The 12,268-nt window shown below is 42.5% G+C and overlaps 1 protein-coding gene across 1 annotated transcript in view; it reads right to left on the bottom strand.

Annotated features, from left to right (window-relative positions):
- Nucleotides 1-3,095: 3,095 nt before the first annotated feature.
- The window catches only part of CKAP5 (cytoskeleton associated protein 5), a 79,118-nt gene continuing 69,945 nt past the window's right edge, over nucleotides 3,096-12,268 (bottom strand). Inside the window, exons 36-44 of the mRNA XM_080931178.1 lie at nucleotides 10,713-10,892; nucleotides 9,367-9,554; nucleotides 8,745-8,820; nucleotides 6,950-7,138; nucleotides 6,733-6,870; nucleotides 6,211-6,294; nucleotides 5,571-5,730; nucleotides 3,930-4,081; nucleotides 3,096-3,778 (exon numbers count right to left, since the gene is read on the bottom strand). Of these exons, the coding sequence (XP_080787304.1) occupies nucleotides 3,539-3,778; nucleotides 3,930-4,081; nucleotides 5,571-5,730; nucleotides 6,211-6,294; nucleotides 6,733-6,870; nucleotides 6,950-7,138; nucleotides 8,745-8,820; nucleotides 9,367-9,554; nucleotides 10,713-10,892 (1,407 nt within the window). The 3' untranslated portion in view covers nucleotides 3,096-3,538. The remainder of the gene's footprint in view (nucleotides 3,779-3,929; nucleotides 4,082-5,570; nucleotides 5,731-6,210; nucleotides 6,295-6,732; nucleotides 6,871-6,949; nucleotides 7,139-8,744; nucleotides 8,821-9,366; nucleotides 9,555-10,712; nucleotides 10,893-12,268) is intronic.

Here is a 12,268-nt window from a genome sequence, read left to right as displayed (position 1 = left end):
TCCTGGAACTCGCTGGTCTTGAACTCAGAGATCTGCTTACTTTTATTTCTCTGGGCAGGGATTAAAGGTGTGCACTATGCCACTGTACCCAGCTTCTGTCTCCAATCTCAAAAACACTTGTAAGGACTAAGTCTTTTTTGTTGTGTACACAAATACTTATTATCTAACAACAGGACTGGTATCCAGTTGTAGTAAATATTAAAAAGTAGTTGGCATGACTGGTTTCCTCAGGCAGCACTCTGTGCTGGCCCCAGCTCCCCCTGACCCAGGCGGTTGCTTCCATGTTCGCTCTGCTCCAGTCCCGCCGGGCCACAGGAACCAGAAGCTCCACGCAGGCTGCCAGGGCACTCTCCGACCCAGGTGGTCCTTGAGCCACGTGGCTTTCACTCAGAATTCCCTTGACAGGTTGCCACCATCCCAGTTCCGTGGTGGGCTTGTGGCGCCCCGCCACTGTACTTTCTCTTGAACTCAATTAAGTTGATACAGGAAAGAACACACCACACAATACCTCTGATCCAATTGATAAAATATTCTTTTCCAATCTAGACAGCACAACATCCCATACACACCCATCCCTTAAAATATAACAACCTGTATCTACGCAGAGAGTAATTCTAACATTTACCTTCTGTTCTCTCAGCTGCTTCCCTTTGCTCTGGCTTCTTTTTCTAAAACTTTTGTTCCTGTCCATCTTTCCTTCTCATCCAATAACAGGCCTCGTTTTATTTAGTACCTGCCTTTCTGCACAAAGACATCATCTACATCCAGTCTGGCATGTTTAAGTTCCTTTCCTGGTCACTGCCTCCCTCCTTTGGTTCCCCCACAAACCACATAATGATGTGTACGTTGTGTAGGGGAGAGGGAGTTTTCCCCAGATTTCCTCTTAAACAGCATTTAACAGATTAGCACAATTTATAGGACACGGGTAGAAGATATTTGAGTAAGTTTGTGAATGTTGGACAAATTTACAAATTGTGAAGATGTCCTGTCTTCAAGGTTACTGTTAACAGATTACTGTTGTGAGAAGGAACACATTCCTATCCATACACTACTAAAGTACTATTCCTGTCTGGGACATTTAGGGTTAAGTGGGCACCACAGCCTCTAATTTCAGCAGATGTGAAACTTGTCCACACTGCATCTGTGTTGGAGATGCGCCCCTAAGCTCCAAGGCAGGAGTGAGAACTGCAGGTCTGTCTGCTTTAGGTGTAAGAAAGGAGTAGGGCACCAGGTCATCCCCTGCAGTTTCAGCTTTGGCTAGAAGCGGAAGATCCAAGGAGAGTGACAGGCAGATGGATCTCTGGAAGGCCTGCTTGGTGTACACAGTACTTTCAGCTAGCCAGGGCGACATGGTGAGATCCTGTCCTGAGAGACCAACAAGCCAAAGGTGCAAGGGCCCCTTCTTTACCTCAACTCCCCACTTCTCCGTCCGCTTCTTGTATAGTTTAGGCTAATCTCTGAGTTAGCAGGCCAAGTGCTAGGATTAGGATCACAGGCATTTGTCACCACTGTATGTCTTCACAGTCACAAAGGACAGAGAATTATGTCAAAGTTTGCTTATTCTGTGGTTCTGGTTGACTGAAAATAAATAGGCAAAAATGGGGCCCACTCTCAGTGACATTACACTTTAGGGAGAAGGTAGATCTCAACAGACCATAACAAACCCTCTCCACCTGGGCTCCATACCCAGCTTTCCTTAAATAACAGAAAACAGTTGCCTAGCACTCCAAGACATGGAACATTTTGGAAAATGGGTATAGTTAATGTAAATCTTGTTTGAGAACTTTAGGGGGAAGGGATTAAGAATATATTACAGGGGATAGAGAGATGGCCCAGTGGTTAAGAACACTGACTGCTCTTCCAGAGGTCCCGAGTTCAAATCCCAGCAATGACATGGTGGCTCACAACCATCTGTAATGGGATCTGTGCCCTCTTCTGGTGTGTATGAACACAGTGACAGTGTGCTCATATATAAAATAAATTAATTAAAAAGAAAGAATGTACTGTAGCTTGGGCTGTTGGTATGTTGTTTTAATATCAGCACTGAAGAGGCAGAGGCAGGTGAATTTTTAGGCAGACAGTGAGAGCACTCACTTTTAATCCCTGCACAGGAGGCAGAAACAGACAATCTCTGTGAATTTAAGGCCAGCCTGGTCTACATAGTGAGTTCCAGGTCAGCCAAAGCTATACAGAGACCTTGTGTCAGCAAACAAACACACACACAAACCCACCAAAACAACAAAACCAAATCAAGAATGCACTGTAACATTCAGGCCGTTCAACATCACTGTCAGGGCTATAAACTTTGAACACTTGGGTTTCCAGATGAATGGTCATTCTAGAGCTCACTTTGCAAATATGTCCTCCTACAGCAGTGAGTTCCACCTTTCCTGCTATGAATACTTACCACTGCACGTCCCCCACAAGCAGGGTTAAGTTCAGGTAGCCTTGGGCTCACCGGAAAATGGTGACCGGAGCCATATAGTGTTCATTTGACGGGGTTGGGGAATCAAGCTTCATTTCCGTTCTATCTCCCATTGCTTGGAATGCTAGCTGAACAGAAGGTGGGCTCAAAGAGACAGTTCCTTAGAGATGTCTTGGAGCTTCCTGGAGTCTCCCCTAGAACCCAGAACCTTTACTCATGAAGCAGTTTCCTAACTATGGAGGAAGACCCTCCATTTTTCTGGAAGTGAATCTTCACATTTTTGTACTCACTCACCCCAAAGTATGAAGCAATCAGTCTGGACCGAAAGAGACTCATATCGAAACAGGAAAACAGCAAGCTCTCTGCGATGTGCCACTGAACCCCAATTTACTTGTATGTGGGAATTGCTGGCCCAAGCCAGCACTTGAAAACAACCTCATGTCATTGGCACTGCAAAGCAGTAGGATGCGTAACAACGGAGGTGTCCAGTGGAAGGTCACAAACCAAAGCTTCAGAACAAGGAGGGGCGAGCTTTCTCTGCTCCTTGGGTCTGCATGTGGACAGCAGGCCAGCAAGTCTCTTCTGTTCCATTACTAAACCCACCTCTACCTGGGCACAATAAATTGACCCAGCTTTCTTTAAAATCAGTGACAGAAAATAGTTGTGCAGAACTCCCAGAGCATTTTGGGAAATGAGTATAGTTAATGCAAACTTTATTTATAAAAGACTCTTAAATTAGTTGTCTCATGCCATGCATTCATACAGAATACAGTGTCCCTTCAGGGCTACAGAAGAAAAGCTCACAACTCAAAAGGAACTATTAAAAGAGTTTCTAATGGCTGAAAGCTAGGAAAAATTAGGACAATTTTACAAATGAGCCATTAACACAAAACAAAAAAAGATATGGACCCTACTCTGAGCTGGGGAGCAGCTGTTTAGAAGTCTGTACACTAAGCTAACCCACAGTTAGTCTTCTGGAAGCAGAGCATGTGCAGAGCTGAGCTGCCACTGCTCTTCCCCATCTGCTTCTGACGATACAAGCAGTCTGTGCACACCGAGCCTACAGTGGCCGCTCCCACTGCAGGGCGCCTACAGTAGTAAAGAAGCTCAGCTTCACTTGCGACTGCTCTTTATCCTCTCCAGTCTCTTCTTCAAGTCATCAATGTTAGTTGTGGAGGAGGAGGTCATGGTTCCTGCAGAGTGGGTCTGGTTGGAATCCAGATCTGAGTGCTGGTGCTGTTCCCGGGACTCCCGAAGCTGTGAGAGCTTGCTGTGGAGCATGTCTGTGGAAGAGGCGACTGGAGGGATTGCTGGTTTGGAGAGCAAAGAGGTCAGTGGAGGCCGGTCATCTTGCTATTGAGAGAGGACAGAGGCACTGGCTAAGTTCAGGGGAAGCAATTAAGACACACCTCCTCCGCAGTGTGAACCAAGGTTAGGCCACTCTATTGTGGGCCAGCCTGTCACTCCTCTCCACCCCACACAGAAAGAAAGGAGCAAAAAATACCTTTGTGTTGTCAAGACCACAGCGCTGCCGGAGGATTTTTAGCCTTTCCAGGTAGACAGATGGCCCCACTTCTTCTCCGTTTGTGTTACCTAGAGAGGACACTGTGCTTGTGGGGGTGGGCACACATGTGACCTCCATCTGAGGGGAAATGCCTACAGAGGAAAATGAAGGAAGCACATGCAGATATCTACATATTTCAACTTCCAGACTGCAATAGTCAGTCTATTACCAAAGGTAACCAATCATTTCTAGGGCTGAGCAAGCCAGGGGAAGCAAGCCAGTGAGTGACATCCTTCCATGGCCTCTGCATCAGCTCCTGCTTCCTGACCTGCCTGAGTTCCAGTCCTGACTTCCTCTGGTGATGAACAGCAATGTGGAAGTGTAAGCTGAATAAACCCTTTCCTCCCCAACTTGCTTCCTGGTCATGATGTTTATGCAGGAATAGAAACCCTGACTGAGACAGTCTCTGTGAGTAACAATATTCATAGTAGCCTTTCACTGTGGAGACAGTAATATTTCAGCCTGAACTTTGGCTATGCATTCATTCTAACCATCCCTAAAATAACTGTAGAACGCCAATTTTGTTCCAGGCAACTAAACAGATAAAAACTTTTTTGGGCAGATCTTTTCTTTCCTTCTCTTCTTTCTAACAGGGTCTCATGTAACTCTGTCTCTATGTAGCCAAGGATAACTATGAACTTCTGATCCTCCTAGGATTATAGGCATGCATTACTATGTCCAGTTAATGGGTGCTACAGATTGAAACCAATTCTTTGTACAAACTAAACAACCACTCTACAAACTGAATTACATCTTCAGCACCTCTCATAGGGATTTTGAATTTTATCTGAGAGTGACAGACACAAAACAAATAACAGATACTATTATCATATATGTTAGAAGTGGGAAATGTGCTGGGTGTAGTGGCATATCCCTTTTAATCTCAGCACCCAGGAGCACAGTCAGGTAGATCTTTGTGAACAGGATGTAAAAGCTAAGGAATCTGCTCTCTTAAAAGCAACAGCACTACCACACACACACACACACACACACACACACACACACACACACACACACACACAGGCCAATATAGGGACTACAAATGTATTAGTGGCAGAGTGTACCTAGAGCATGCATGGAGCCCTAGCTTCGATCCCCACATAAAGAACAACAGAATGACCAAGACAGCACAAAGGCCCCAAGGCCTCCGTATCTGTGTTTCAGAAACAGTATGGGAGTTGGTAGGGCTGGGAGGCAGTAGATGAGGTCCAAGAAGTAGCAGGGGATCAGACAACACAGGACATTCAAAGGTTTTGCCTTCTAGAAAATAACTGAAAACTCCTGATGCTCTGTGTGGAAATGTGCACAGACATGAAGGTGAGAGTAGAGAGCGCACAGGAGGACTCTCCGTGCAGTTCAGGTAAGAGAAAGAACACTGCTGTCCACCAAGCTGTCAAGGTGAAGGCAGGGAGAGGTGTAAATGGATCCTGTACATGGTTAGAGCCAAGGGTTCCTGATAGGAACATCAGGAGCTTTAGTTCTCACCACACTACGATCAAGTTGGCATCAGCAAGAATGCCAATGGGTGGATGGCCTGCAACTATTTTAGCTTATTTCTGGAACTGTAACAGGAAACCACACCTGCTGAAGTGGGGATGCGGCCTTTGCTTTCCCTCTCCATCTCAATCACCCGAAGGCCTCTTTCAACGTAACTCTGAAAGAACTGTGAAGAATTCTTCAGAAATGGTTCGATGTCCGTATCTGAATATTTCTTCTTATATTCATATAACTCTGCTAGGCCCTGGTTAAAAAAGAAAGAAAGAAAGAAAGAAAGAAAGAAAGAAAGAAAGAAAGAAAGAAAGAAAGAAAGAAAGAAAGAAAGAAAGAGGTGGGGATGTGAATTAAGTTAGTGTTTCACAAAGGAAAACCATACCTATTTGATTTAACCCCTTCCGCTTCCCCTCCCTCCTTTTCTCCAGCCTTACTCCCTCCAACCCTCCTTCAGGTTTTTTGCAGACAAGGTCTTATTCTATAACTCTGACTAGTCCAGAACTTCCTGTGTAGATCAAGTTGGCCTCAAAACTTAAAGCAATCACCTGCCCAGCCTCCAATGACAACGGTGCCACAACACCTGCCTTTCTGTCATCTTTGCTTTGTTGAGAGAGTCTTAGTATGTATACAGTTCAGTCTAGATTCAAACTTAAATTTTCTACCTCGGCTGGATTTCCAAGTGCTGTAACTGCTATAGGCTACCGTAGCAGCCCTGGGTTTTCGTTCTCACCTCCTTAGTGTTCTCTTTAGAGCCAATCTTCTTAAAAATCTCAGCTAAGAAATCATTTACTTTGGCCTTTGATGATTTTTCATCCTAATAAATTGAAAACCACAAAGGGATGGTTAGAACTGAACAAATGGAAGGACGGCTGCTGACAGCACGCATTTCAGACACAGGCCTCACAGGTGTGGTTCTGCTGGCACAGGAAGCCAGAGCTGAAGAGCTGAGGGAGCAACACTAGTATTCTGGTTATGAGTGCCTCCAGTCTAAGGATTTCACCCCAACTTTGAGGATGAGCTGGTCCATTCCTCCCCAGTTAAGTAGAGCTCACAGTAGACTTCCTTAGTGATCTATCAATGCTTTGGTAGATCACAGACACAGAACTCTTTTTTTGGAGATCATAAAGGATGTGTTCACTACTCAAGTGTTTTAAAATTGTTAGGCAGACATGGCTATAGCAGCAAACTAAGAGACTGATTACTCTGATTCCTGAGAGCCCCCTGCCCCACCCCTGGAAGTCAGGCTACTCACTATTCGAGAAGCTCCCTTCTCTGTTTCCTTATCAGACTTGCTCCCAGTCTGGTCCATACTGTGCTTCATCATCCGGCACAGGTAGGCCTCCAGTTCTGACTCATTCTTATTATCAATCATTGTAAGGTGGTCTAGGATCTGAAGGAGACAGCACATTCAAATGCTAGTAATGACGTCTATCTAGTAGATTTACTCGAGACCAATTGTTCTCACTTACCTTAGGTCCCTTTAACTTGCATAAAGTATGCAGAAGGGTCTTTAGAGTCCTTATAGGAAATTCACTTTTGCATTGCTTCAATTTCTCTTTGGGAAAGACCTTCATGAAAATGTGGATGTCCAGAAGAATTCTGTCTAGGTTAATGCTGTTGATGGTGTCAGGCAATAGTCGAACCATTCTCCATAGACACTATTCAAATAAGAAACCATGGGGTAAAGAGATGGCTCAACAGTTCAGGCACAGGCTGCAGATGGGTGGTGGCGGCGCCTGCCTTTATTCCCAGTACTTGGGAGGCAGAGGTAAGTGGATCTCTGAGTTCAGGCCAGTATGCTCTACAGAGTGAGTTCCAGGACAGTCACAGATACAATAGAGAAACCCTATCTCCAAACAAAAACCCAACCAAAAAAAAAAAAAAAAAAAAAGAACACCGAACAAAGAAATAAAACAAAAAACACTGGCTGCTCTTCCAGAAGATGCAGTCTGTAACTCCAGTTCCAGGGGAATCCAATATTTCACATAGGCATATAAGAAGGCAAAACATCATGCACATAACAATAAACAAACCATTAAAAAAATAAGAGTGACTAAAAAAAATGAAGATAAATTACCATTTCTTCAAATTCAAGACTCTTTTTTAGGTGAGTCCGTGTTCTCTGCGTACAATACTGATTTATCATGTGTGTGCACATGTATGTGGAGACCAGAGATGACCTCAAACCTAATTCCCTGCCTCAGCTTTCTAGGTGCTAGGATTACAGGCTTGTAAGATATAAATGTTGGTTACATCCTTAAGTTTGGCTGCTAAAACTTAAAAGACATGAATCTCTTCAACCATGTCCCTCACTGAAGTGACAAGTCACCCCTCACTGAAGTGTGACACGTCTCCCCTGTGACCATCCACCTCAACTGTCCAGTTTTCACTCCCATTCCTGAGACAAAGACATTTTAAAATATCGGAGAAAAGCAACACAACAGAAAACCATTTGAATTATGCTTAGCACCTGAGCATAGAGTAGGTTAGATTGTTTACCAGCCTCGCTAAGGGAGCACATCTTCCCGCTGCACAGTCCTGCAGTGTCAGCATTACAGTCACTGTGTACCAGGCTGCTCTTCTGTCTCACTTTCCAAGTGCTGGGATTACAAGTGTAAGCCACTGTGATAGCTTGCTCGTTTGTAAAGATTTTTAAGAGAATTCAGGTTTAGTGGTATATATACCTTGAATTCCAGCACTAGGAAACAGGTGGATCGCTGAGTTCAAGGCCAGCCAGGTCTCTGCCTCCTCGATATTAGGATGAAGCTATACATCACAATAGCATGTAGACTGGCACCAAAAATGTTAGACAGAAATTCAGTGATAAGTTGAAATAGAAGAAAATAAAAGTCCAGTTATATATACACGTTTTTGAGACAGCCTCACTGTTTCATTAACACTGAATTATGTATCTGAGGCTGGTTTTGACTCCTATTGTCCTTCCTTAGCCTCCTATTTTCTGGAATTACAACTGTTACCAATTGTATTTTTATCTATACTTGGTTGATTTGACTCAATGTCATAATTTGAACTTCTTTCCATGTACACCACTATAGCTTGGTGGTGGTGATGCACCTTTGATCCCAGCACTCTGGAGGCAGAGGCAGGCAGCTCTCTGAACTTGAGAGCAGCATGGTCTGTAGACTGAGTTCTCGAACAGTCAAGGCCACCTGAGAAACCCTGTCTTGAACCCCATCCCCACCTCTGTACAAAAAAAGTGATTATATCTTTGAAAGAAAAGAGATAAAAGTATTTCAACTTTACCTTCATAACAAGCTCTGAGAACTTGGGAGAACTAGCTGTTGCTAGCAGGCTGTCCTGAAGTAAAACAAGCAGAGCACTGGAAAAACAAACAGCATTAATACATTTTAAACCTTCATCCTTAATATCACCAACTAAAGTGTGAATAGTATCTATCAGTCCACAGATCATAATATTTTTAAAAATAAGATCAGTTGTGAAAATTTTTATTTGAAAATTGGTAAATCTTGTTATTCTATTTTTTCATGATTATTAGTTGAGAGATAAATGTAATGCTAGAGATATAACCAGTATATTCTACTATCTTATTAAAAAAATCATAATATTGTTACTAGTTTTAGCCTGAAACAGATGATTCATTTAGAAGAAAGTAATAAACCATCTATTAGGAAAATTTGAAAGTTACAACTGCCCTGGTGACTTTGGCCATCTTGCCTCCACCTCAGTGTTAGAATTATAGGACAGTTCCACTACGCTGGGTTCTTACAAGTGCTGGGAGCAGACTCAGGACTATGCTAGGTAGGCACTCTTCTAACTGAACCACTGTCAACTCTGACTACCTGATTTCTATGTATAGACAAATAAGAGATGGTCCCAAGCTTTACTGATGAGGGTATAAATATACCTCAGGATATTGGTCTGGTCTGATTTCTCCAAAACCTTCACCACCAAGAGGTTCACAGAACGAATCACCAGTTGTCCTTCCTCCAGATCTTCAATCCGAGAATCCAGCATTAGGGTGATCAGGCCATGCATCAGGTCTTTTAGCACTCCAGTGGAGGCCTCCCGGGCCAGGCTCTCTATCTGAAATAGCTATCCAGTTCTAACTGTGTTAGGGAGGTTAAAACTCAATGTATGAGACAAAGATGAAAAACACAGTTGGTATATTCTAGTCATATTCAGCTATACATATTGACAAAGATTTACCCTGTGGCCCAGCTGCCCAATACTTTAAACTTCTTTTTTTAAAAGACTCATATATGTGAGTACACTGTTGCTATCTTCAGACACACCAGAAGAGGGCACTGGATCTCATTCCAGATGGTTGTGAGCCACCATGTGGTTGCTGAGATTTGAACTTAGGACCTCTGGAGGAGTAGTCAGTGCTCTTTACCACTGAGCCATCTCTCCAGCCCCTACTTTAAACTTTTAAGTGCTGAGACTGCATGCTTGTACCAACATACCTGGCACAATTATATTGCATTTTTAAAACTTCAGAATGTTGGAAAGATCTGAATTAATTGGTGTGCTTCCTTTCTACTCGATTTTTGATCCACAATTACCTGTGAAAAGTCATAGAGGATCTGCTGTGCCTGCAGAAGAAACTGGTAGGAAGCAGAACTCTAGGAAGAACTAAGCAGTCTACTCTACATTCTGTAGGGAACAGAGGAAGCCCTGAATCTAGGACTTCATGTGTGCTCCCTAGCCTCACCCTCACAGAGGGAATGGAAATGCCCTCTCTGTGTGAGACAGAGAGAGAAGTGGCAAAGCCTGCTCTGGGGATCCAAGAGTGGGTGGCCATAGTGTCTACAGAAATACTCTTCATAGCTCCCCAACAATCATGTTCATTAGCCTGAAGGCTACTCCCCTACAGAGACTGCTCCTATAGAGATGAGCCAAACCTATGTTCTTTATCCAGTAATATAACATAACCCATTTCCTTGTTTATCTATATGCAACAACCTGCCTCTCTGTTCAATTCTGTTGAGTTTCTGGGGTGTTGAAGTTTTCCCGTCTCAAAGTTCAAACCACCCTATCCCAGCTTTCCTGTGGTTCAGTTTCTGTCTTCATTCCTTCTCCAGACAGCAAGCAGGTAACATTCAATGCCAAAAGTCAACAATTGGCTCCACAACTTATGGATAATTCTACCAAGTGAACAAGGTCTCACTGGAGCATCAGTACTGACTACGGCGTGAGAGCCAAGGTGGGATGACAGACTGCAGAAACCGCACTTCTGCACAAGCGTCTTACCGAAATCATGTTGCCAATGATACAGCTATACAACTTGATGATTTCATCCTTGTCCAACTTCTCATCGGCCATGTGTGTGCTATAGATGAGTCTTAACTGCATGAATGTTGCTATTAGAAACTGATCAATGTGGCCAGACATAGCTTCAGCTTTGTCTTCCTGCCTGAGGACCTCATCAATCTGGCAAGAAAAATTCCAAGCTGTAGTTTGCAAGCTTTATGAGCAGCAGAAAGACATCATAAGACACGTTTCTATAGTTTCTATAAGAGAATTCACTAGCAAAGCACTTATTTTACCTATCCTTGAGAATTCAGTCATTACAAATATATTACTGAGCAATACAGTATTAAATCAATCAGTTAGAGATCCTATTCCAAGAAGCTTATTGTCTAGTTCAGGGAATAATCTCTATGCTTGACTGTTCAATTCATTAAAAAGAATACATTAGCTTTTAGACAGTGTTACTAGTAAACCTTTAATTAACAAAGTAAGAGTAGTGGAACAAACCTATAGTACTCTTAGCAATTTGAAAACTGAAGAAGCAGGAAGATTTTACATTTGAGTTCGGCCTAGGCTACACAGCCAAAGTTCTAGAAGATCCTGGGCCACAGATTCAAACAAACAAAAACAACAGCAACAACAACAAAACCCCCAAATAAACAAACAATCTTATCTATATGTATACAGTTTGTTTTATATATATATATATATAAAAACAAACTTATATATATATATAAGCTCAGTGTTAGTTTAAGGCCCTGAGGTCTGTGTCAACATTTAAAAAGACGAATAATCTCAACAACAAAAAGTAACAGGCAAAAGACCCCCATTTATCAGATGAGGCTCAGAAAGCTTGGATTATTTATTCAATCTAAATTAAAAACTCAATTTTCTCATGTCCAGTGATTTCCTAGTATAGTACTTGGATGTAGTGATGGTAAAATGTTCTGTAGAGAAATATTTATCTCTTATACACTAATACAAAAGTATCTTCCAAAGGCCTTGTGTATACTAGGCATACTAAGCATTTTTACAACTGCATAAATAATGCCGAGATATTGTATATACCATATGCTGGTACTCAGTAACCTTCCTTTTTAGCAGGACTTCCAAGCTGCACAACTCCATTTATACACACTACAGTGTGAACAGTGTCCCGTAGTATGGACCTTACTGTATGCCCGTTTCATAAGCACAGTATTTAGTGGGAAAGTTTAATGTTTTCATACGCAAATCATAAAAAATACTGCATTTCTCAGGGAGGATTACTTTCCTTCTTTCTCTAAATTACCGAACATTAATCGACAGACATTCTTTCATATTTATAGTATTATCATTTTCTATTTTATATTATTATATGAATAATTACAGGACAATACTCTCAAGGCTTTAGGGACACATTTACTATACAAAGATTATATGTACTTTTAAAAAAATTTTATGTATGAGTACATTGTCACTGTCCTAAAAACACCAGAAGATCAGATCCCATTGCAGATGGTTGTGAGCCACCATGTAGTTGCTGGGAGTTGAACTCAGGACCTCTGGAAGATAAG

This window comes from Micromys minutus (assembly GCF_963924665.1).
Source record: "Micromys minutus genome assembly, chromosome: 17".
NCBI classification, from domain to species: Eukaryota; Metazoa; Chordata; class Mammalia; order Rodentia; family Muridae; genus Micromys; species Micromys minutus.
The sequence above is the reverse complement of the archived record's forward strand: the minus strand, read 5'-3'. Positions and strand labels throughout refer to the sequence as shown.